Genomic DNA, 26,671 nt, shown 5'->3' with positions numbered 1-26,671 from the left:
TAAAATATTCAATCAGCATTTTATTACCACAACAGAAGTAAAAGTCACACTTTGTGTACAGGGTAACTGCACTGTAGAGGATACAACCCACTGGTAGCTCTTTGTATTTGCCTCATGGATACATTTTGCTAATGGGATCTCTAGTATCTCACATTAACTACTTGTTCCTTTCAGGGATTTTTACTGGATTCCAAATTCTATGTCCTGGATTCTCCCCATCCTAGGTAAGAAAACAGTAAAATGTGGTAGACAGATCTCTTATTTGTGCCTGTCCCACTCCCCTTAGAAAGCAGTTATGGCGATTCTGTCACTTAAGGTAATCATAAAAATGTCATCCTATTAGAGAAACTTTCCATGTTACCTCATTAATCAAGGGTTTGAGGAATAAGGTTTAGTGAAGGATGTGACAATCTGAAAACGAAGCAGTTGATACAGTAGAAATGAGTCTTTTTTCTTTCAACAGCAGCTCCAACTATGATTGCATACTTTTCTTTTTTTACATGCATAAAAATGAAACAACTTGTAGAAGAGAAAACAAATAAATAACTAATCAGCAAGCCTGCAAGCCTTCCAAACTTGTGAATGCAATCCAAAGGCACTCTCAAAATGCAAAGGGTGCTGGCTGCAGGAAGTGAGCTGAAGAAATGTTTTCCCATTGTGGAAGAAAAGAGTCTTCTCAATGAGGCAGATAGGGAAGCCAGAAGAGTGGGATCTAAATTTGATGACCTCTCTTCCTCTGATTTCTTCCCCTTCTCTGTGTAAGCTGTGTCCTTGGGAAAAAGAAGGGGCTTCACTGGGCCGCTGAACATCATCTTTCAGGTAACAGCACAAAGAAGATGGCCTTCAGGAAGTGACCAAAGCTACAAATGGCAGCCACAAGCCAATGGGACCGAAGGTTGGGATCAGTATTCACCACGCATTTTGTTATGTCAGTCTAGGGAAGGGAAAATTAAAAAAATCAATTAAAATTAAAATCAGAAGTGTGTCATTCTCAGCACAGAGCTTTACATGCAAAACGCAGCACCACAAACTAGATTTTAATATGTCCTCCCCCCCACATGTTCTTATCCAGGACAACCCGCACATATGTTGCAAGTAAGATCCAAAAGGTCACAGGCCATTTATAAATATCTTTTTATCTGCAACATTCAAGGAAAATAGCCCACTGGCATATCACAATCAATGTGAATCTTGGCATGAATCACTGCCATTTAAGAGGTCAATGTAAGCCTTTTGCTCTTGTATGCTGCTGAGATTTTCACTGATTGCATTATACAGCTGTGAATGCATTTGGATTAATACATTTAAACTTAGAGATGGGCATGAACATCAGTTCAGAGGTTTGTGCCAGTTTGTATGCTCCCTTTGTACATTCTTTTCCCATGCCTCCCCAGCCAATGATCCACTCACCAGTTGGAGCATGTTCCTCTCCTCCTCTTCAGCTATTCGACCAATCCTTGGTAGGAACATGGATTTGCCTGTCTTGCCTCCTTGTCTGAGTGGGCAACTAGTAAAGGAGGCAGACCAGGGAAGCCTGTGTTTCTTTTAGAGACTAGTCAAACAGCCGAAGAGGAGGAAGGGAGGAGAGCAAGCCATCTGGTGAGTGGGGGATCCAGCCAGGGAGGCGAAGGAAGAAAACACACAACATATGTGGGGCCACGTGTACAAACCAGCACAAACCTCCAAACTGAGGTTTATGCACATCTCTAATATATGACACAATATATTTCCAAAAAGTATATACATTTAAACTTAGAGCAAGATTAGGCTACTATGGCCATTATGGCATTAGCTTTAGATTCACAGAAGAGGTTTTAGCAGGGCAAGAGCAAACTAGGTGAGTGGTGTTGGGTTGGAGCCTTGATGGCAAATATAGTCAGGGTTGCTGCAGATCAGTCGCAAAGCTATACAGAGCTGCAAAACCAGTATAATCAGGATAAGGGCAGGATGAGGTGGATGGAAGATTTGACTGCCCATGCTGCATAAAAGGAAACTCATGAAATCATTCTGATTTCATTTAGGCCAACAGTACAATCACATTCACATAATGGTACATTAACACTGCTATGCAGCAGAGATGACGGACATCTTACTCTCCAGGTATTGCTGAACTGCAGCTCCCATCATCTCTAGCCATCATAGCAGATCATGAGGGGTCATGGAAGTGACAGGACAACAGCAAACTGATATGGCCACACTTTCTCCATAGTGCTACCTACCCAGCCTCCTCTCCTCTTCATCCACGTCACCAAGGTCTTGCGTACAAATTCACCCAAGCAGTCCACAATGGTATGGACCATGGCTGGCTGGGCATGTCTCACACAGTCCACAGCAAGGCCCGCTGCCACAGCATAGAGAGATACAACCTTACCCCATGTTATACCTACAGGAAGAAACAGCATGGTTTGAGTAAACAGTTGGTACAAAGCTGGTGAAAGAAGAATTCTGATCTAAGAAACTATATCTTGTATCTTTTAGTAATCTTTGTGATGATGCATTTTGACCTCTGAAATGTCTTCCCTCCACTATCCCAAAGGAAGGCAGTGAATGCCTGGAAATGCATAGCTGTGCTGAACTTGGCTGTTTATACATAAACAAATTACTTCCATATAATCTGGTCCAACTACACACAGATAATATAAGCATTCTGGGATGTACTGTGGAGCAACTATAGGATGAGGTCCTGTGACAGGTACTCAGCCAATGCTGGTTTTCCACTCGTTTTCAGCTCTGCAACCATTGCCCAGAAAGGTTGAATAGCAATAGTCAGCCAACCTTAGGAACATAAAAAGCTGCCATATACTGAGTCATACAGATTTATTGGTTTACCAGGTCCAGTATTAGCCAAAAGCACCCATTTATTCCAAAGCAAACCTGCCACCATGTAAATAACTGGCACTCTTCCACAGTCCAGATCAAGACATTGACAGGAAGCCAAAGGTAAAATTTCCTGTACCCTCACACCTGAAAGGTCCAATTCTGAATCATTGCCCCCCACAAACTTATATTTGCGACTTAATTTTTAAAAAACATTCCTGCTAAATGAATAAATGGCATCAAGTCTAATTCAGTCTGCAGCTGCTTCTGCTGTGAATGTCATCTCCGACACCAACAAATATTTCCCAGCCCAAATCCTTACTAGATCCATTCCATCAAAATATGGACATAGATTCGATCTTTTTGCTGCTTCATGCAGACAAATAATAAGGAAGAAATAGGTTTAAAAATCTTTCCCCAAATCTCCTGATATGTCATTCATGTCATGTAAAGTCACTTCTAAAACTATCTACTTCTTCAGAACTGCATTCTTTGAAAAGAATCCAAAAGCTATACTAACTACACATAGATCAGAGAAAGCGGTTTACTTGTCTGCAGAAACGGTCCACCACCTACATTTATTTATTTATTTATTTATTTATTTATTTATTTATTTGTTTGTTTATTTATTTATTTATTTATTTATTTATTTATTTATTTATTTATTTATTTATTTATTTATTTAGATTTGCCTTCATGCTCAAGCATTATTTGCAACTATGACTGCTCAGGTATGAAGGTCCACTATAATCACAACTTTCGAACAATAATGTTATTCCAGTTTCTAAGGATGCGATATCTGTAATTTAGTTTGACCCTCACTCAGATGGCTGAGAAGAGAGGTGATTCCCTATTCTGTTCCTGTGCTTCCTTCGTCAAGCCATTCTTTTTTCTTCCGCCTGTTACAAAAACATTCTTGCTAACACTCAATCTTCTGCATTTCCAGAGCACATCATTTGGGAAGTGTCCGATCAAGATATAGGAGATCACAAATGGGGTACAGATAGATTGCTTCTTTGCCTCCGCCTTGCCCACCCACAGACAGCAAGAAGCAGCAACAATGTGTAACTAATGAAAATGTCACCAATTTAGATTCCTAAAAGACTAAAGAAAAAACCATAAAAGCAGTCAGGAATACTGTAATGTGAAGTTAAAAACAAACCTCTATTTCAAAGCTGACAAGGGATGAAAAAAAAAATCCTTGAGATCTGAGCAGCCAGATGGAAGCCAGCTGTGGAGCTGAGGTATGTAAATACTGAACAGCACAGAGGAGAGAGAACAAATGAGAAATTTAGCCTCCCTGCATTGACTGGAAAGCCTCCAGGAAGCCATGTGGTGCTAAGCCTCTGGTCAGTCTCTGAGCTCGCAAAACTACACTTCCTTTAGCTTGATAAATAAACCTAATGAGTTCATTATCAAAGTGCACAGCTCTCCATTCAGACCACAAAACAAACTTTTGGTGCGCCATAATACAACAAAGTGGGGTGGAGAGAGGTGAGGCAAGGAAGAGGAAATGGAACCCACGTCATACAGGCACAGAATTTGCTACTTGGCAAAATTTAAGAGGACTTCCTACACTACCCCAAATCCTAACAATTTTTTTAAAAAAATTAATAATTATATATTTCACTTATACTTTTGTATAATTCAAAAAAGTATTTGGAGGTCTCTCAAAGTAAAGTGTAATTTACTTTGTAAATTCAACACTGATGCCACACTTCAAACCTATCTTCTTCTTTTGTGTAGTGGCCATTACCTGAATCAAAATTCAGAGCTTGTTAAATTTAGTGTTCCTCAGCAGGGTTGTCATAAGCTGGAAGTGACTTGTATCACGTAATACACACATAATATACTTGGAGTGCTTTACTCCATGCATATTACAAAGTTCACAACCTTTCCCAATCTGCTGTGCAATGAAAGGTCCTGTACTCAAAGTCCCATAATCCCTAACCAGCAAACATATCCTGGCTAGGAATGCCAGAGTTGTAGTCTGTCTGGGTTTCACAGCTAAACTCACATGGAGGGCATTTATACTAATATCCCTTTCATAAATAGGAATCACACACTCATAGATCCTTAGTCCTACTTCCCTGCTGTAGGAAATCCACAACTAAATCCAATGACAATCCAAACTTTAAAAAAGAAATCTCCAAAGAAGGGAAGTCCACCAAGAAAACGATGGTCACTGTCAAATGGAAATTAGTGAGAACCTCTTCTCTTGTATGGTTCTTGTTCTTTTCAATAGTGAAAGTTTTCCCTTTTTAGAAGTGACTTCATTCATTTAGGCCTGCCTAGACTAAACACCTTGCCCAGAGTTTGTGAATTCCAAAGCAAGCAGCTTACACAGGCTTCCCTCAAAACTTGTACGTCAAGCCCAATATTGAAAATTTGCAGCACAAACACAAGAAGAGAACTGCCGCCATCCCTGACTTCACAGTCAAAATCATCTTTGTGGTGTTTTAAATCACAGCTCTACGAACATAACATTCACTGAAAAAGGTCAAAATGAAAGTTGTCAGTTTAGAACTCCTAAACACTCTTCTATTTAAGCAGTTGAAAGAGCTGAAAGCAAATTAAGGACACTTGTTATTGGAGAGCTAAGCAAGGGCATGGTCTGTTTTTCACTCTTGGCTGTCTGGCTTCCAATTCCTTGCCCAGAGGCAGTGCCTACACATTTAAATGCTCTCTGAACAACTGAGACAATGACTGCCTTTACCATTAAGCATACTGAGGAAGCCGCCTCTGACAGTATCATGAGAAGCAATATTGCTTAGCTGAAAAGCTTTTCCCAATCTGATGCCCTTCAGATGTTTTACATGACAGCTCTTCTCATCTCTGACCAGTCTGAGAGTCACCAGAAGGCATGCGGGGTGTGGGGGGAAACTAGGTTAATTTGGCCATTGCAGGAATGGATTCTGTTGAGGTTTATGGCAGCTCACTGCTGGTTCTCCATCTGAGGGATGAGAAATAGTATACAGTATATTGTAAAACCCAGAATAGAATTAGCCATAGCACAGCTGCACTTTATCACAGCTATGGAGAAGCACACTATGTCCTGTTGAATGCAGAGTATATAGACTAGGATCTAATCCTACTAGAGAACAAGGTAATCAGATATAAAGCATTATACTGTAGAGAAAAACAAAATAATATAAAGCAAGAATACATTTTTTTCTGCAATCAACCCTTTGACACACAAGTGCCCATTCCCCAAACAAACGATCAGAAAAATATTGGCCCTCTGCTGCTGGCTCACGTCTATGTTATGCTCATGTTTGGCAAACATCAAGAAATCAAGTATCTGCACATGTGTTTGACATCCAACACTACACCACGTATGGCTTCTGTAACTATCTTCAAAGCAGAGTGTAAATAATCTCATCTGAAGCAGCTCTCAGTCATCATCCTAGCAATTCCAGTGCCTCCCGGAGTTTAAGACTGCAGTATGGTGCACACATAATTAAGAGTACTAAGTCCTACTGACTGCAATGGAATTTCTTTCTGAGTAAATATACATCAGACTGCATTGTAACTTTGCTCATATTACAATCTGATGAAAGAAAAACAATTGCATTTTTAAAAATGTCAAGTATCCTTCCAGTCAGAACGATTAACATTAAAGTCGGATTCCTGAAAAACACTCCCTGCAGCTGCTTTCTGCCCTTCCATCACTGAACCTGACCTTGAGTTTTCAAAAAGAGGAATGTCTGGCTCAAACTCAGCTGGCCTTTATTTTGGTAGCTTCAAGCTTAAGCCTACTAGCTGTTCCTTGGATCTTGCCAATAAGATCTCCTCAAAAGAGTTACATTCATTCTGTCTCGCTAAAGTGATCCAACAGAAAAGAAAACAGGTCAGCTTTTGTGCCCTTTTATATAGTTGAAAAGGGCTTTTTAGCAGGTCTAAACTGCCTGACTTAATGTTAAAGATTTTGGGAACCCTGTCCTTTTTTGTAACTAGCCATCTTACACCCAGCATGTCTTAAAAACTCAGCATGGGTCATTTGACTCACAGTAAGTCAGATGGCAAGTACTAGTCATTTCTAGAACTCGCTGCAGTTTGTTCAAGAAGCTGGAAAATAAGGCTTAGTCACAAGATTCATTTAGAATGAATACGCCTTCCTCATTCCCGAAGGTTTTCATTTTTGAAAATTTCTTAGCAAATGAAAAGAGAACGCCAGATCATTCACTACCCAACGCTGGCTAAATCAACTAATGAAAGAAGGATTCATCCAGAAGCAAGAACAAGACCAGAATCAATTCTTAGTTCCTTATTAGGAACCATATATAAGCAGCTTGAAAAGAGAACTGTATACACAACTATATTTGACCTTGAACTTGAAAAAGTTTCTTTTCGGGACTATAACCCCCACAAAGCTCCAGAACAAGTGTCTTCTATGGCTTCAGAGGGTAGGACTTAAGTAATTGATTCAAATTCTGAGAAAGAAAAATTTCCCTAGCAGGAAGAGTTTATTGACAGAAACAGTTGGTCAACAGGGGAATACATTACCCTGGTGGGTGGTAGAATCTCCTTCACTGAAGGTTTTGAAATAAGAGTTCAGATGACCCTTTATCAGGGATGATTTAGCTGTGGATTTCCTGCATTGACAGGGACTTGGACTCAGTGACCCTTGGGGTCCCTTCCAACTCTACAGTTCTATGCTTCTATGTTGTTGGATGGGCAGTTTTGGAATTCAAAAAAGGAACTTTTCCAATTTCCGGCTGGGAAATCGAATACCTCTACAAACATGAGACTCGTTGCTGCCTTTGAGATGCATCGGCACTCTCTCTGTTCAAGAGTACTTATTTTTGCAACATGCTCAAACAGGTGACACTTCCAAGCTATGCTTCAGAATAAAGTACTTTGCATTCCACAAAGTAAGAGCTGATGCATGCCAAAGTGACAGCCCCACTATCTCAGAAGATCATGTTCTAGGGGATGTCTTCACAATATATCTGGTCCAATGCTTCATTTTTTTTGTGCGACAATTATGTAGACACAGGCTCAAGTGGAAAAATACAGAGTTGCAAGCATACATGAAAACTACAGGTCTGCAGTCCTTGTATGCCTCCCCCCCACACACTTACACCCACTAGAAGTGTTGTGCACACTGACTGTCTTGAAAGGGTTATAAGGTGCTTACTAGACTCACCTCCACAGGTTCCCAGATTGATCCTCTTAACCCACTTTGCACAGCAGATTCAGGGATTCTGAAAATGTAAGCCACAAGCCTGCCAGATTTCAGCATGGGTGGCGCATTTCATCTGCTGCACAAGTGGAAGAGACACCAGTACAACATTTTAACCTCCATGTTACACCCATGGAAGAACACTGCTGCCACATTGTTTGAGGCAGGAATATTGTTCTGACATACAGACAATTCAGAAAACGGCTAGAAATTGTAACCATGCTATCTTTTCATGGTGGGAGCCTCTCACAGGAGGTTTATGTGTTTTAAGCTCCTGAAGCAGGCATATTTATCCAAAAGCTATAAGCATGTCCATCTGTCTGGGGGAAACTGTTTCACAATGAATACATCTTGTCTCTCTCCCCACTGTCACACTCTGTTCATCAATATGGCTGTGGTTCCTGTGAACACAAAACTAAACTAGAAAAACAGATGCAAATATGAAGTAAAAAAGGGGAGTATTAAAAGCACAGCACTGCAATGTGGCGTTATACATAAAGGTCTTTACAAGGGACGTGGTGGCGCTGCAGGCTAAACCGCAGAAGCCTGTGCTGCAGGGTCAGAAGACCAGCAGTCGAAAGATCGAATCCACACAACGAAGTGAGCGCCCGTTGCTTGTCCCAGCTCCCGCCAACCTAGCAGTTCGAAAGCATGCAAATGCAAGTAGATAAATAGGGATCACCCCGGTGGGAAGGTAACAGCGTTCTGTGTCTAAGTCGCACTGGCCATGTGACCACGGAAGATTGTCTTCGGACAAAACGCTGGCTCTATGGCTTGGAAACGGGGATGAGCACCGCCCCCTAGAGTTGAACACGACTGGACAAAAATTGTCAAGGGGAACCTTTACCTTTTACCTTTACATATTATATAATATTGCAGTTGTATACCTTAAGTACTGCCCTTTTCTCTGAGACTCTTCTAAACCAGGCTCATGGCTCACTGATAATAAGAGTGAAGAACAGTCTGAATTCATAGAGGGTAGTTTTAAGAAATCCATGTCTCCTGTTGCATATACAGACAGACCAATGAAAAGGCTATGCAGTAACAGCTGCCTGTTGGGCTAAACTCTTTTGTTTAGCAAATACCGGGTGTTTTTTTGCTTTGTCTGTAACTTCCAAACAGCTCTGAAGGACATTTTTAGAACAATTTTATGCAATTTTACTAGTAAATAAGCTTCAATGTCACTAGAAATTGTTCAGTAGAGTGTAATTCTAGGTAGGTGTGCATATGGTTACAGCTTCAGCCTTTGTTCAGATGTAACACAGTGCCTGCCTCCCCTAACAAAAGGAAATGTTCCACCCACGCCCAACATGTTTTACTCTCCTTTACCTCTTATGTAGTCCACCTCTTCTGATACAGAAAAGGCAGGCGAGAAAGTAAAACTGATCCTTTTTAAAATCAAAACATTAAGTACTGAACATTTTAACACATTTAAATGTTCTTTAAATTATGCTGAACTTCAGTATTCTTTCATCTTTACACAATCAAAGGTGATCCAGTGAGGGAAAATGATCCACCTACCTTGAAACTCAAAATATATGCTTATCCTATCAGATAGTTTTTTCTTAAAATTTAAATAAGTCTACAATGCCATTATAGAGAAAGAATACAGAATAAATTAGACTGTGGAACATTTTCCCTAGTTCACACATGCCCAAGAAGAAACTCAGATTATGACAACTCTTTATCACAAACCCAGTGCGCATCTTAGGCTTTTTCACTGTTGTCTTCCACACCAGGGGAAAGACACATACTAGGGGTGAAGCAATAACTTGGTAGGAAGGAATGTTTTCAATTCAGGATTCAACAGAAACAAGTGTTCTTGTTTTTTAATTACTACACAGAAACCTGTTTTGGTTAGAGAGTATTTGCCTTTCCAGATGTCCTGGACCTCTCAGCCAGCATGGTCAATTGTAAGGGAAACTGAGGAAGCTTCATTCCAAAACAGCCAAAAGTTCAAAGAACCCCCATCACTGCTGAGTAGCAGAAGCATGCTGACTGCCAGGAGTGGATAGCCATGCAAAGCTTGAAATCAAAGAGATCAAAGAAAAACAGGGAGAGGCTAAAGGATCTCCTTAGAGAGAAGTAAGAAAAGAAACAAAGATAGAGATGTGTGTTAAATCATTAATACAGCTTTCACTGCCAAACTGCTCACAGCAAGGACTCTTTGCCAAGTGAGCCCCACCCTACAGGCTTGCCTAAAAACAGGCCTATGCTTACACACTTCATTTCTTGTTCCGTTACTCATACTGTGGACTGAGTAGTACTGCACCTGAGGAAAAGATCTGTGTTGCCACTGCTAAGAAGGCATCTGTCACCACCGTTTCTGAGTGTAAGGAGATGTTTAGTTGCCGCGCAACGTTCCGATAAAGGTTGGGTCGAATGTACTCCAACTCATCACCTAAGAAAATAAACAACAAGGCACAGTTATATGTTTATTTACATCCTGATCCTGCAATTAGCATGTCCAAGTTGGCATGCATACAGTGGACACATTTGACATTCCTAAGAACACAAAAATCCAAAATTAAAGTTAGTGTTGTTCCAAAGCTGGTGTGCTACTACTGAAAAGACCTTGTATCCCATTGCCAACACTCTGATTTTTGATGACAGTACCAAAACCCTGGCCTCTAGTTGAGAATATCAATGAACATGGAGGTTCACTTGAGAGCAAGCTGCTATTTCTGTATTAGGATCCCAAACTATTATACAGTTTTCTGTGCCAAAATGAATTATTTGAATTAGCTCAATGGTTTAAGGCAGAGGTCCCCAACCCCTGGTCCACGACCCAGTAGTGGTCCGCAGCTTATCCAGGACCAGGCCGCAGACACAGATCTCCTACCCTCCCCACGATCACTGTCATGCACATGTGCAAAAGGACATTCTGCCCCCCTGTGAGCGTGATGTGCGCATGTGTGCAAGCGCCCCCCACAAGCGCGGCAGCATGCATGCATGTGAGCGCATTCTGCCCCCTGTGAGCGTGCTGTATTCATGTGTGCAAGTGGGGCACTGAGCGTGATGTGTGCATGCGCGAACACAAGCTCAACCCCCCTGCAGGTGCACCATGCCCCCCCTGAACAAGCCAAAGCTAGGAAAAGGTCGGGACCACCAGTTTAAGGCATCTGGATGAGAACCAAAAGGTGGGAGTTCAATTCTCCACTGTGCCTCGTTGACAGGGGTTGGACTTGATGATCCATAGGGTCTCTTCCAGACTGCTCCTAATTTGCCTTTTCTCCTATTCTGCCACCACTCCTAATTGGAGAACGCTCAGAGATACTTCCCAAAACAGTAGAATGACCAAGACTGAAGAACTGGGCAATAGAGCCACCCCCCTCTCAATTACCTTGTAGACCAGGTTTGCAGATTTTGTAAAGTTTATTAAAAAGAAAGCACAGAAAAGGACAAAAATAAAATGAAGACAGCAAAAAGTTTTAAACAGTTTCAAAATCATAAAAGCAGTGCATGCAAATTACACATAAGAAACAGTAACCTCCAGCTCCTAACTTACTCTAACCTACAGAATGTCTCTTGCAACATCTCCTCATGAGTCACAGGGAAATTACTACTTGCCTGGAATAACTCCCCCTTTCTCCCTCCTTAGAGGGAGACAAATAGACTATGGTTGACTTATCTACTGAAGAGATGGGCTGGCTTTTAATTACCTGTAATCCTTCTTTACCCCAGCATGAAGCCAAGAAGGAGAATATAAACAAAAGCCAGGTCCTCTAGCCTGTCAGTATCTCATAGTCCAAGGGCATAAAAGCCAGGCCAAGAACTTTAGTTTACACAGGCCAAGCCTATAGACTTCAAAGGCACCTTGAGGTAACAAAACCACAGAATGAGATGCAAAATATTTTCTGAGTTAGAGTCCCTATAATGTTTTCTTTTCATCTGTGTCAGAGGAATTACAATCTATTTCCCCACTCTATTTAGTTAGTCCAAATAATATCTGAGAATCCAAATGTATCACTTCACACAACTTAATAAGGGTATCATTGTGGCCCTCCTTGTACATGCATGACCTCTGGGAAGGCAGATTAGACAAAAGGTGAATGTATGTACCTAATGCTCTTCTAACAGTGACCTCTTGGCTGTTGTGCTGTTAAATTGCATGATTTCATAGTCAGTATTTCTCAAGATTTGTTTTAAAAAGCTTTGTAGCTCACTTTAGGAATAATTTCTGGAGTGAAGAATGAATAGTAATGGTTTAAACCAGCAAGGAACTACTGTACATCCATTCTTTAAATCTAGCCACTAGGGTTTCCTCAGAACCCCATAATTACTACCTCTGAACAGGTTAAAGTAAATTTGGTAGTGATTTTCCTACTCCACCCCTAAAAAGCCTGGCTGTCTTACAGCCTTTCACTTTGTGGGATACACCCCTTTTCAACACACTGTCAAGCTTGTATCCAAGTAGACAAGGCACAGGGCTTGCCCAAAGCTGTAAAACACTCATCAGGCAGTTAAAATGCGTCACCAATTATTTCACAGTAATTTGAACCTGAGATTTAAGACACGGAGCCCTTGTTACTTTTCACGTTCCTCACAGATCTGGCTGATTCTAACATCCACCATTTCCTGGTATCAAATGTGCTTATGAGTTTTTCTCAGTTCTGCATCCCTCCCACCTGAATATAAGGAAAGGCCAGGTTAGCAAAGCCATGTCCGACACCAGCCTAACAACTTCTACTTGGCAGTGGGGGGTGGGAAATCAGTATGATTGAGCACTACAGTGGCCAAAGGATTCTCACTGCAATGAGAGTAAGAGGGACAAGTCTCAAGATGATAAAAGATCACAGCTATCTTCTGTAGCTTTGCATAAGTCAGGGGAAGGCCTGTGGTGAAGACTATCATATTCTAGTTCTTAAAATCCAGCTGGCCTAATATGCATATTACAAAAAATAGCTGCCATCATTTGCATATTATAAAAATGAGGCAACTTTATGAGTTGAACTTCGTGAATTAGACATATTAAAGATTGCATTGTTTTTCTGCCAATGTATTTCAGTCTTGGCATAATTTAGAGTGTTACAACTGATTTGAAAGTACATCATAACTGGTAAGAGTGCTGGATGTGGATCAGAGAAACTCAGCAAAAAGCACTGTTTATTCAGAAAGTTTCTTTGGTGTCCATAGATCAGTCAGCACCTCCAGGCATTCAAGACTGGAAGATAAAATGGAGGCATGGGGAATAATATAAATCAGATAGCTATGTTGCTGATGCCTGCAAATAAAGAAACAATGTTCTTACACATAGGGACTTATGGTGATTTTTTTATGGTAGCTAACCTTTTTAGCACCAGTTTTTACCCCCCCCCCTTTTAAAAACAAATCTACAGATCTACGCAAACACTGCAGGTATTATTCACTGTCAGCTGATCTGCAAGAAAAAAATGAAGGGGATTGGAGTAGATATAGAGGAGCTCAGAAACTTTCCTGTTTTGGACTACAACTTCCCTGTTGCAGTTATGCAAATGGTGTAATTTCTGGAAAAGAACTGCTGTAGACATTATCTGTTGCATATTTAGTCATGCGACTCAGCATGCTACAGATTAGATCTAGGGAGAGTTCCTGACTGACAACAATTTGATTCTGAAAACTACACCATTTGTGTAATTGCACAACTGGATTTCAGGCAACATGTCCTCCCTTCAGTGCAACTATCACTTAATTTTTAAAAAAAAACCTTTGGGCTATGTATCTCATACTTGCTTTTCTGCATTCAGTTATGCACCTTCTTTATTGAATGGTTGAGTAATCTGTTTGGTTGCTGCTTGAATCATTTTATGCTTCTTTATAATTTTATTGTAATTTTTTTAGCATTAAAAGCAAAACAAAACATGCTGCTTATATACCGCCCCACGGTGTTTAAAGCACTCTCTGGGCGGTTTACAAGTTTATTATGCAGGCTACACATTGCCCCCCACCGCCTGCAAGCTGGCTACTCATTTTACTGATCTCAGAAGGATAGAAGGCCAAGTCAACCAACTACCTGGGATTGAACTCCTGGTCGTGAGCTGAATTTTGGCGGCAGTACAGCAGTTTAACCACTACGCCACGAGGCTCAACATTGAAAACATCATCCTAAGATCCTTCATGGAGAAATGACAATTTGCACATATCATTAATTTATAAATAAATAATGTCTTGGCACTCTACATCTAGGACTTGAAAACCTGCATTTCTTTATTTTATCCAATTTCATTAAGAACTGCAAAAAGCAATAGAGGACTGCTGCACAAAATCTCCTGGCAATCTCAATTAGGTCTGTATTATTTGAGTGAATGAAACCCTAGGGGTTTTTAGAGAAACCTGCAAGGAAAACTTTTGACCCTCTGAAGGGTTATATTGTTCCATGTGGTCTAATTTAACAAAACCCAGAAAGGAAATGTGGTGTATACATGCAGCTGCCTGATAAGAAGGAACGTTACCCATTTGCAAGGGAGGAGGCTGCCTGCAAAGCAAATGTGGGGTTCCTTCTGAGAAAATACAGAAAAGGAAGAAGCCAAGGGTAACCGTTTCTGAGCAGGAGGGAGAAAAAAACATGCTTGGTGGTGCAAATAAAGGCTGGGGCTTGGAGTGTTCCAGAAGCTTGGAGGGCTACTGTAATATTAGCTCTTATTTATTACATTTATATCCCCAGCTTTTCTTCAAAAAGCTTAAGGCAACCTACATGGCTTGCCTCCTCCATGCTTTGTCCTCACAATAACCCTGTGAAGTAAGTCAGGCTGAGACAATGTAACTAGCTCAAGTTAACCCAGTGAGTTTCATTACCAGCTGAGGATTTGAACCCAGGATTCCTAAATCCTAATCCAAAATCCAGTACTCTAACTGCTACACCACCCTGGATCTGAAGAAGGCACTGGAAAGGAAGACTTTAAGGAGATTGATAGTGTTTACTAAGATCTTGGAAGATCCAGCTTCTAGTTGTGCAGTTAGCCTAAAGAATTTGTGACTACAGAATGTCGTGATGGTTGCTAACAGACAGCTTAAAACAGGGGCAATCAAATGCATGGAGGACAAGACTTTAACTGGTTATTAATGACAGCAGTCATATAGGTAAAGGTTCCCCTTGACATTTAGTCCAGTCGTGTCCAACTCTAGGGGGCGATGCTCATCCCCATCTCCAAGCCATAGAGCCTTTGTCCAAAGACAGTTTCCATGGTCATGTGGCCAGCGCGACTAGCCATATAGTGCTACCAAAATATTTTGTCTGTGATTTGTGACTTCTTTTATGGCCACTCTCAGACTGTGAACTTCCACTCCAGGTGAGGCAAGCTTGGCTTCCTCCCTGTTGTCCATCTGGCAGCGAGCAAAGGCTTTTCAGGCAGGCTTTTGGCAACTGAATGGTTACTGAAAAGGGGATCTTTGACAGAGAATGTGGAACTTTTTACTTTTACTTATTATTTGGTGCTTTAATTCATTTTAAAAGTTTAATGTGATACTATCCAATAATAAACCCAATGTAACAGATTGTACTTTTAGCTCATCTGTTTTCTGTAAACTGCCTTGATTCCTTGTATTTGACAAAATGTGGAATATAAATAATTAGTAAAAAAAAAAATAGTAAGCCTCCAAATCAGTTGCTAGAGAACAACATTGTCCCCATTTAGCCCTTCTAGCCTTCCCAAGAGGCATCTGACAGACCATTGTGAGGAAAACAAGATGTTGACTAAGGATGTAAGTACACTGCAATTTAATGGTTGTTGTGGGTTTTTTGGGCTCTTTGGCCGTGTTCTGAAGGTTGTTCTTCCTAACATTTCGCCAGTCTCTGTGGCCGGCATCTTCAGAGGACAGCACTGATTAGCAGACTGTACAACATTTAAAATAGTAGGCTGTGGATTAATTCAGGAGTTCATTGTTCATACTGGATGCAATGAAATTCACATTCTAGCACACAGCTCCCCATTTCTTTCCTTCCTTCCTTCCTCCCTCCCTCCCTCAGATGAGGAACTGATATGGGCATAAATATCGGAAATAATAATAACAGTGACCAGCAGTAAAGTGATAGGATGATCTAGCACTTATCATATATGTAAGACATTTTTAAAAGTAAAATCAATTCAGCAGGCCACCAAGGGAGAGGAAAGAATGAGCAACCATTATGAACATCACATTTCAACTGCCTACATCACCAAAATACCCCCACAGACATGCCCCCATCTTTACAAGGACATATCACAACTAACCACATGGGGTGTGGGGAAGCCTATTTGAATAGTTCCAGCTTGAAAAAAATAGAAGCCTCCAACGGCAAAGGTGAAAAAACCACTTTGGGAGCAAATAGGGGCGGAACGGATCTCAATCAGCCTTTGTGTCATGTGGTCAGTAAAAAGAAACACTTTAAATTCACCCATTTTATAAGAGGAAATCAGGTAGGTGGTGCCCATGAACACCAGTAAGACTTGGCTAGCTTGGACTCCCTCCCATTTAATAAGAGGAGCAACTCCCATAGTATTTGACCATGTAGCCACAGCCTTAGACAGGTGTTTGGTCTATCCCAGCAGGGCTTTTCTTATATATAAAGATGCTTAAAATAGTAGGATGTTGTTTATCACAAGTAAGCCTTGAGTTTTTCCACCCTAAAAGAACAGATGCCTTGGGGACATTTTTATGGTAAACACGCAGGATTGAGGGTTAAACCTTTCCTCACCTATATTACATTTCTGTGAATGTTTTGGTACTGGAATGCCTCTCTGCAACTGTCCTTGTGCTAACTAAAAATAAAGACATTAACAATGCTGAGGTGTTATCAAGCCTCCTCAGGTAGTCTTGGTGGAGTTAGTGCTGGTGATCAGCCTGACTTCAGGCCCATGAGGTGTTTTCCCAGGTATGCTGACTGAACCTGGAACAAGTTCAACTTGTCACACCAGTTGATGGGGGTGGGGTGACATTTAAAAATAAAAGTGGGTATCTATGCTTCTGACACATACTGGGAAACAGGAGGAATACCAAAAACAAGTTAGACATCTACGGGGAAGGGGGACAAAATCCACAGTTGGGCAAGATCTTTACAGACCCAGGTGTCCCCTCACTGTTTCTGCAACCCACACTTATGGCCCTACTGTGGACATGCTGGCAAAACCCCCAAAACTTTATTTTAACTTTGGTGCTTTGATGCCATTATTTGATGCTGTGGAACAAAAAGTTCAATAAGGCACTTTTGCTTTAAAACAAAGCGTGCAGGGAATAAGAACTTTGTTGCGAAACCTTTCAATGTTCCTGGAAGTGCTGTAGCTTAAAAATAAGGCACACACTCCCTGCACATCTTTTTTCAAATCAAAAGTGCATTGTTTAAAAGTTCCTTTAGCTTTTGCTGAAGTTTAACAGCACAGCTGGGTGGGTGGCTATGGTCTCCAATAGGACGGGGTGGGAGTGCAGTTCACCCACATCCATACTTTATGAGGGTCAACTTAAAAGGCATAAAAATGTCAAAGCTTTCAAGCTTCCAAGCTAGATAGTACAAAAGGGGGGTGTGGGAGAAAAGAAACAGAAAAGTCCCAAATTAGGGCAGGTACTACGGCTATACAATTTGCAGTTACTCTCAAGAAGACTGCAGACTGAACAAGTCACTGGTAAATGCTTATCAATTTAATTGCACTTTAATTACACTTTAATTATGCTTATTAGTTCAGTACATACCTAGCAGTGTGTATTGAAACAACAAACCAACATCCCATCTCCATTTCAGAAAACAAAGACTATTTGGAATTCAAGGTCTATCTCTTGCTTTTGGGTAAAATACACAGGTTCCCAAATAAGCACACAGCTGATTTACTGAGCAACATTAAATATTTTATATAAGCAAAGCTGGAGATTAAAATTTAGATGGCAGGTCAGGTGAAAAACTCAATTGAAGCCAAATTGTGAGTATTACCCAGTGGCTGGAGGCAATGAAACACTCAACATAAAGTCCCTCTTCTCTCAGCATACATTTAGCAAAACATGCTTGCACAAAGAAGCAAAGGTTTCTGTAATCACATACAGTTGTTTATAATATATTCTACAAGGGGGAGAAAAGTAAGAGAAACTAGAGTAACAGTACCAGAAGAGCAGGAGATTGGGTTTTCCTCAAGACTTCAATTCAAGCGAAATTACTTAGATGGAGTGTCAGGTTATTGAATTTATCAGCCAACCCCTATCAGAAAATAATAGCCAGGAGTACTGTCAAAGAGACTCCTTCTGCTGGCCATCCTGCTATGGGGGTTTGGGGGAGTTGTAGTCCAGAAAAAGCACAATTTCTGAGCTCCACAGCTGACCCCTCAGTTCTGTAACTCAGCCTTAAGTAAAAGCTCTGATAGTGAACAAACAGGGAAGGACCATAAGCAGCTGGATAGAGATGAAGAAGCAGACATTACAGAGGAGAACAACAGGGAATGTTCTGTTCCCAGTGCATTTTGATGGTACTATTATCAAGTGAAATAGTATGAAAAAAGTCCTTCGTAAATCTGCCAGGCAAAGCTACAATGTTCCAATAACATGAAACAATCTAGCTGTTCAAAAACAGTGTTTCTCCTGAAATTAATATCACACTGCATGTGGCAAGTTGGAAGCAACAGACTGATGCAATTTCGTTTTCGTAAAATTCCAGAATCCCCTTAGAAGTTACCACAGCACTCATGTTTTGCTTTTGTTTTTTGTTTTTTAAAAAAGGACCAAGAAGGTGTTCTCCTGTTCCAAGCAATGATCTGTGTCAGATAAAAGTCCAAAACACTGGTAGACTCTCTTTCTTTGAGGGAATCAACATGCCAAAATATTAACCATGAAGAACTGATAGAACTTTATCAGTTCTATGAGTTAGCATATAAGGTCAAATCCAATTGTTACTCTCAACAAGATTAGACCTACTGAATGAGCAGGATTTACAAAGCCAACCCTTCTTTATTGTTGCATTTATATCTTGCCTTTCCTTGGTGAGCTCAAGGCAACATACATGGTTCCCCTCCTTCATACTTTATTCTAACAAAAACCCTGTGAAGGAGTATAAGAAACAAATAAGAAACAAACTCTTGTGATAACTTTGAGACTAACGAGTTTATTTCAACATGAGTTTTTTTTGGATTACTAATTACTTTCTCAGATGCATGTGAGAAAATGGATTGTAATCAATGAAAATTAATGTTCAATAAATTTGTTTTCAGTAGTGTCAGAAGACTCTGGGCCCTTTGTAGTCCGATTTCCTCATACATGGTGAAATTGACTAGCATGATGAAACTGACTAACATACTTCTCTGGAAATTCCTGTGAGGCAGATTATCCTGTGAGTTTCATGCCCAAGTGGGGGTTTGAAGGCAGGCCTCCTAAGCCTACTTCCAACATTCACACCACTACCTCAACATGAGATGACTTGTTTGATTCAAAGAGTCTATCCTAGATGAGAGTAATGAACAAAGTTAGTGTTTGTTGTTGCAACAAACAAACAAACAAACCTGACCAAGGATAGATGTGACTGCCATTACCCATTTTTATACAAATTCTCTTGGCCAAGAAACTAAGTTACTCTTATTGACCAGCAGCTATCAACAAAGACAGAGAAGCCCAAACAAGGGAGAAAGGTGGAGTGGGAAAGCTACCAGTCCTACCTCACAGAATTGAAAATGCACACTCCCATTTGTCACAGGCCATGCTAGTGAGCTTCAATACGAATCCAAGGCAGACCTTTCAACATCACAGTCATCCAAGTTTATGCACCAACCACCGATGCTGAAGAAGCTGAAATTGACCAGTTCTATGAAGACTTAACAACACCTTCTAGAACTGAGACCAAAGAAAAATGTTCTTGTCATTATAGGTGATTGGAATACTAAAGTAGGGAGTCAAGATAAAAGGAAAAACAAGTCAGTTTGACCTTGGAGCTCAAAACGAAGCAAGGCAAAGGCTAATAGAGTTTTGTCAGGAGAACACAAACACTCTTTTCCAACAACACAAGAGGCGACTCTACACATGGACATCACCAGATGGGCAATACCGAAATCAGATTGATTATGTTCTCTGCAGCCAAAGATGGAGAAGCTCTATAAAGTCAGCAAAAACAAGACCTGGAGCTGATTGTGGCTCTGGTTATCAGCTTCTTATAGCAAAGCTCAAGCTTAAACTGAAGAAAGGAGGAAAAACTACTGGCCTAGTCAGGTATAATCTAGATAAAATCCCTTATGAATACACAGTGGAAGTGAAAAACAGATTTAAGGAACTAGGTTTGGTGGACAGAGTGCATGAAGAACTATGGATAGAGGCTCGTAACATTGTACAGGAGGCAGCAACAAAAACCATCCCAAAGAAAAGGAATTGCAAGGAAGCAAAGTGGCTGTCCAACCAGGCCTTACATATAGCGGAGAAGAGAAGGGAAACAAAATGCAAGGGAGATAGGGAAAGTTACAGAAAAGTCAATGCAGAGTTCCAAAGAAAAACAAGGAGAGTCAAGAGGGCCTTCTTAAATGAACAGTGCAAAGGCATAGAGGAAAATAATAGAAAGGGGAAAAATCAGAGATCTGTTCAAGAAAATTGGAGATATTAAAGGACAATTTTGTGCAAAGGTGGACATGATAAAGGACAAAAATAGAGGGGACCTCACAGAAGCAGAAGATATCAAGAAGGGGTGGAAAAATACACAGAGGAATTATACCAGAAAGAGCTGGATGTCCCAAACAACCCAGATAGTGTGTTGCTGACCTTGAACCAGATATTCTGTAAAGTGAAGTCAAGTGGGCCTTAGAAAGCATAGCTAATAACAAGGCCAGTGGAGGTGATGGCATTCTAGTTGAATTATTTAAAATCTTAAAAGATGACGCTGTTAAGGTGCTACACTCAATATGTCAGAAAGTTTGGAAAACTCAGCAGTGGCCGGAGGATTGGAAAAATCAGTTTACATCCCAATCCCAAAGAAGGGCAGTGCCAAAGAATGATCCAACTACCGTACAACTGTACTAATTTCGCACGCTAGCAAGGTTATGCTCAAAATCCTACAAGGTAGGCTTCAACAGTATGTGGACCGAGAACTCCCAAAAGTACAAGCTGGATATTGAAGGGGCAGAGTAACTAGAGACCAAATTGCTAACATGTGCTGGGTTATGGAGAAAGCCAGAGAGTTCCAGAAAAACATCTACTTCTGCTTCATTTACGCAAAAGCCTTTGACTGTGTGGACCACAGCAAACTATGGCAAGTCCTTAAAGAAATGGGAGTGCCTGACCACCTTATCTATCTCCTGAGAAATCTATATGTGGGACAGGAAGCAACAGTTAGAACTGGATATGGAACAACTGGTTGGTTCAAAATTGGGAAAGGAGTACAAGGCTGTATATTGTCTCCCTGCTTATTTAACTTACATGCAGAATACATCATGCAAAAGGCTGGACTGGAGAAATCCCAAGCTTAAGATTGCTGGAAGAAATATCAACAACTTCCGATATGCAGATGATACCACTCTGGTGTGAGGAGGAAGTAAAGAACCTCTTAATGAGGGTGAAAGAGGAGAGCGCAAAAAATGGTCTGAAGCTCAACCTCAAAAAGATCATGGCCACTGGCCCCATCACCTCTTGGAAAATAGAAGGGGAAGGTATGGAGGTAGTGACAGATTTTACTTTCTTGGGCTCCATGATCACTGCAGATGGTGACAACAGCCACAAAATCAAAAGATGCCTGCTTCTTGGGAGGAAAGCGATGACAAACCTCAACAGCATCTTAAAAAGCAGAGACATCACCCTGCTGACAAAGGTTCACATAGTCAAAGCTATGGTTTTTCCAGCAGCGATATATGAAGTGAGAGCTGAACCATAAAGAAAGCTGATCACCGAAGAATTGATGCTTTTGAATTGTGGTTCTGGAGGAGACTCCTGAGAGTCCCCTGGACAGCAAGGAGATCAAACCTATCCATTCTGAAGGAAATCAACCCTAAGTGCTCACTGGAAGGACAGATCCTGAAGCTGAGGCTCCAATACTTTGGCCATCTCATGAGAAGAGAAGACTCCCTGGAAATGCCCCTGATGTTGGGAAAGTGTGAAAGCAAGAGAAGAGGACAACAGAGGATGAGATGGTTGGACAGTATCATTGAACATGAGTTTGACCCAACTCCGGGAGGCAGTGGAAGACAGGAGGGCCTGGCATGCTCTAGTCTATGGGGCCACAAAGAGTCAGACACGACTTAACGACTAAACAACAACAACATGTTAGTGAGCATTCCAGTCTTTTACATGTGCTCAGGCTGGAGGCGGACGATTTCAGGGTTTAATAAAATGGTATGCTGCAAGCATTACTGTCTATGGTATACGTATACATTCATAAATTTTGACCTGCTGTTGTCCTTAGTCAAAGAAGTGCTGTAGATGTAGAAGCACTGTGAAAACCTGCAAACCTATTTAATCAGGATAATAATCAAATGAGCATGCACACCATGAGCAATCAGAATGTGTCCATTGCTCTCCAGGAAATACTTTTTGTTCCCACCCAAATAATTTCTACTTCCTTTAGTAAGGCTGGAGTCAAAAAATCTGCATAAGCATGGAAACAAGAGTGAGTGCAGCATATTTTTCTCAACTTTTTCCTTCCCTCTGCCTTTTTTTTTGGCTTCACGGCAAGCTCTGCTTCCTTTTTCCTTGCAACTCCCCCCCTCCAATTCACCTTTGCCCTTCAAACTGACACACATACCATGTTTACCAGAGCTTGGGAAAGTGACATTTTGGGGTCACAGATCCCAAATCTCTCTTCACACAATACTTGCCCTTAAACAACTCTGCAATTCCAGCAGTCCAAACTGCTACCCCCTTAGGGACACCAAGAGAGCAGCCTCGAGTGGGTGGGGTGGGGTGGAGTGACGTGCTTCCAAAAACCCTGCTAGTTTGCACAGGAAGTTATGAAGGGAGAGAAGTTTTCATTTTTGTTTCTAATCTTCCAAATGAAAGATAAGGGGAAGTTCTCGATGAGATACTCTAGTGAGGGGGCCTATTATAGGAATCCTCAAGAGTTTGGAGCTGTTTTGGTTCCAAGGGATCCTAAGTAGTTGCCATGCTCCATGCCAGCTACTATTGGCAGAAACAGTACCAGTATCTGTTTTCCATGGCAGAACTGGGATGCTACTGGGGAGAGCAGAGCATCCCCTCCCCCCAGTAGCAGATCTGTGCCCGTGGAAAGCCACCTTCCTTGCATCCTCCCTCATTTCTCAGGTTATGACTGCTCTGAGAGTTTTGCACTTACCTAATCTAAGAAGTATGCTGGACACTTCTGCTAATTTGCCACCGGGAACAGGCACACTGTGCTCAGGCTTGTTCCAGCCAATGCCAGCCCGAATCAGCCTGGAGTGGATATAGTCTCTGCAGAGCACCTTGGCCTGAGACACAAGCTCCTTGTCAGTGGGGGTCCGGTCAAACACTTCCATCACCTCTGCAGCAAAGACAGAAGAGCGGCGTAGCATTTCCATCTTCATCACCTCTCCCTCCTCTCAAACATGCAGGGTGGATCTGTCATGAGGAATGCCTTGGTGAGATACCTTGAGAGCAATTCAGAATGATTCATTGGGATCACAATTCACAGCTTCTCCTCCCATAGAGACTCTTTTTGGCTACCTTGCTGATAAAGAATAGGAATGAATGAATTACAGAAGCTACAAGTGGATATACAGGCTTCACTACTTATCAAGAGGAACTGATGTCAACTTTAGCAGTTAGCCCTATTTTATACTAGGAATGCATTTAAAGGAGAACAATCTTAGTTACTCTTAAGTCCTAATTCATTCACAGACTCGGGTATCTTGGAATGCCTCCTTCCTGCCCCTTGCAAAAAAAAGTACATACATCTTCTCTTATCAAATAAATAATATTATATTTGTAATTTTGTGTATGTGATTTAAATCTATCTAAAATGTGAATTAGATATTTGCAATCATTAATACTAATTGTATGATTTTTAGGGCAAAATATAAAATAAAATTAGTATTCTGGAGTCCAAAGAATACATTGTAGGCTTCCAGACCCCTGAAGAACAAGTTCAACATACATTTTGCAAGCTTTATTATACTTTACTGAGAATCCATAACCCTTTTAAGATTAGACAACATTGTGATTTAATTTCTACCGGACCAAATACAGCATGAATCAGGAAGTAATGGTGGAAGTCAGACACTTCCATCTAGTTCTCCATTAAGCAAAATGAAGAGTTTTGAAAGAGGGAGCTGTGCCAGCTTGTTTCAGCATATATAACAAAAAAAAAATTATTGTGGCACCTTTATGGCTAACAGATTTATTTCAGTGTGAGATTACATGGATTATAATCTACTTTCTCAGACACAAATTTATGCTTTAAAAAGTGGCCTGTAATCCATTAAACCTCACAATGAAATAAAGCTGGCCTCAGATGCTACAACTCTGTTGTTTTTATTACAAAGCAATGAAGAAATTAAAATAGCTTTTCTGTACCTTTGTTCAATCACAATCCAACAGGGGTTGTGACTGAGAAGTCAGAAGAACACTAAAACTACAAAGGGCAGCTATAAGGAACTAGGGGGAAAATCCTCAAGAGTAAGGTTGTGTCACTGGAAACCAAGACCATCCATACTATGTTTTTCCTGACTACTATGTACGGACGTGAATGCCGAACAATGAGGAATGGTTGCACAGAGAAGATAACTAAATTCATTTTAAATGTGGTGTCAGATGAGAAGTTTATAGATATCCTAGATCACCAGAAAGGAAAATAAGTGGGCATTAGATCACATCAAACTTGAAATCCATCTAGAAGCAAAACTGCAGCTGTCATAGTCTGGAGATGGATTGACTCAATAAAGGCTTGAGTCAGGGCTGTTAATTATATGACCTGTTGCAGGTCCCTCATTCACAGAGTTGAGGTAAGAAAGAAGTAACTTGATGCCATAAAACAAGAAAGCACCAATAAGACAGCAAATCCAAATGGCATTGGCATCAGGAAGAAATCTGCATAATAAATCATATTACGCTCTCAGCAAATTCATGATTGTCTCGGAGACAAGGTTCACAAGATATTATCTACCTGATCTGCAAAATAGACACAATCATACCAGGCTTCAGATTAAAGGATGGGGTGGAAAAGAAGCCCAAAGCCTTTTTCTGTGGTGTAGTACAGTATAGACAAAGAATCCTTGGTCTTCCTTGAAATTAGCCCATGTTGGTTCACATTCTCCACTTTTTTTCAGGAAAAAAACGGCACTGCATCTGAGCTGATTCCCAGCACAAAGCCATATTTACTACCGCACCAGATATTCTTAACAAAACAACCCATTCAATAAGCCTGGGATCCTGGCTTAAAACACAGAGAAGAGGAAGGGGGGGGGGAAGTATGGCTGGTTGACAGAAAACACACCCCAAAAGCAAAAAGACACAGGCTCAGCCACTGGCATCACCAGTTTAAAATATGCACAGAGATTCCCACACGAACTGGATTGTCAGGGGAAATTAATTGGGCAGGCTCACAAATCCTAAGAGGAGGACCAAGAGGGATCACGGAGGCTTCTTTAGAAGAAGCTGGATTTTAACCCAGGCCTTTCTTGCATCAAGCTGCATCAGTGTTACAAGACCACTACCTTGTAAAAGCTTGTTTTTCCAGCCAAACTGATGCCAGGAAAATTCTTTTCAGTCCTTAAACCAGAGCAACCCTAACCTAGCAAAGCATAACCTCAAGACCTGCACATACCCGAGCATCAAAAAAATTAGGTTCAGAAACACTACTTGGGTCCAAGGTGGCGGGGGGGGGGGTTCGGGGGTGTCGCCCTCCCTTCTTTAGTGCTGGGGCATCCCAGAATCACCTGGACCCGATTTCGGTGGGACCTGCAAGAAATGCGCCCTGTAAGGTCATGCCTCCTTCTGGACAGAAACGTGGTGTCAGGCGGCGCTGCGATGGATGGACGGGACTGTCTCGCCCAGCCTAAGCAAAATGCGGTAGGAAAAAAAGGGGGTAAAGGGGAAAATCCAGCCTATGAGATTCCCCGCCCATTTAACCTCCCCAAAGCCTTTCCATGCCCACAGCGCCCTGTCCTGACTCGCTGCGCTTCGGTTCGGGAGAAGCCTCTTACCCCCCTTCGGCCAGGACTGCGCCAGGACGACTCCTGGCTCGGAAAGCCCGCCGCTGCAGCGGGCTCCTCTCCGCCTACACCGCCGTCCGCTACCAGCCTTCGCTCCGCTCTTTTTCGGAGGGCGGGAAGCTTCTCGCCGTCAGCCTTGTAAGGAAAGTGAAGGAAGGAGGAGGAGTGACCGTCTGTGTCGAGCGAATCGGCCCGCCCTCGTCTCCTCGCTCTTAAAGGGGCGCCACAGGAATGTGCGGGAAAGCCTCTACAGGCTCTTTTTGGCAACGGGCACCAGTCTGTGGAGACCTCAGGGGGGTCTGCTTAGGCTTCAAGGAGAGGACCCTCAGAAATTCCGTACCCTACAGGTCCCTCTTATTAAAACAGTTTGCCTTGAAATGATGTCGGTTACCCTTTTAGCGCCTTTTTTTTTCGGTATTAAAACGATTGCCTTCTGCTGGCTCATTTTTGTTTGTATTGCTTCGTTAGTCATCATACAAACATTCGTGCACAGTAAAAAATAAAAAGACACAAAACTGAATTTATAATAAATATACAATCCAAATGTGTCTTGCATTTGTAGCTGAAATATTTTGAATATAACATATTTGCTTGTTTTATATACTGAGATGTGGTTGTGCAGGTCCAA

The 26,671-nt window shown here is 41.4% G+C and overlaps 1 protein-coding gene across 3 annotated transcripts; it reads right to left on the bottom strand.

The window, feature by feature from the left end:
• Nucleotides 1-26,174, bottom strand: BOK (BCL2 family apoptosis regulator BOK). Of its 3 annotated transcripts, none has more exons than XM_020786429.3 (5): nucleotides 26,035-26,174; nucleotides 23,190-23,452; nucleotides 10,275-10,403; nucleotides 2,220-2,383; nucleotides 1-934 (listed from the first exon to the last, which is right to left on the bottom strand). In XM_020786429.3, the coding sequence occupies exons 2-5, from the start codon at nucleotides 23,416-23,418 to the stop codon at nucleotides 809-811; spliced, it is 648 nt and encodes a 215-aa protein (XP_020642088.1). In that variant the 5' UTR covers nucleotides 23,419-23,452; nucleotides 26,035-26,174; the 3' UTR covers nucleotides 1-808. The 3 variants fall into 3 exon arrangements, with proteins under 3 accessions (XP_020642088.1, XP_078245384.1, XP_072851996.1); XM_078389258.1 differs by having other exon boundaries at nucleotides 23,190-23,481; nucleotides 26,035-26,155; XM_072995895.2 differs by lacking the exon at nucleotides 10,275-10,403.
• Between the last annotated feature and the right edge of the window lie 497 nt (nucleotides 26,175-26,671).

Source organism: Pogona vitticeps, chromosome 3, assembly GCF_051106095.1.
Source record: "Pogona vitticeps strain Pit_001003342236 chromosome 3, PviZW2.1, whole genome shotgun sequence".
NCBI classification, from domain to species: domain Eukaryota; kingdom Metazoa; phylum Chordata; class Lepidosauria; order Squamata; family Agamidae; genus Pogona; species Pogona vitticeps.
This window is presented reverse-complemented; position numbering and strand designations above follow the sequence as displayed.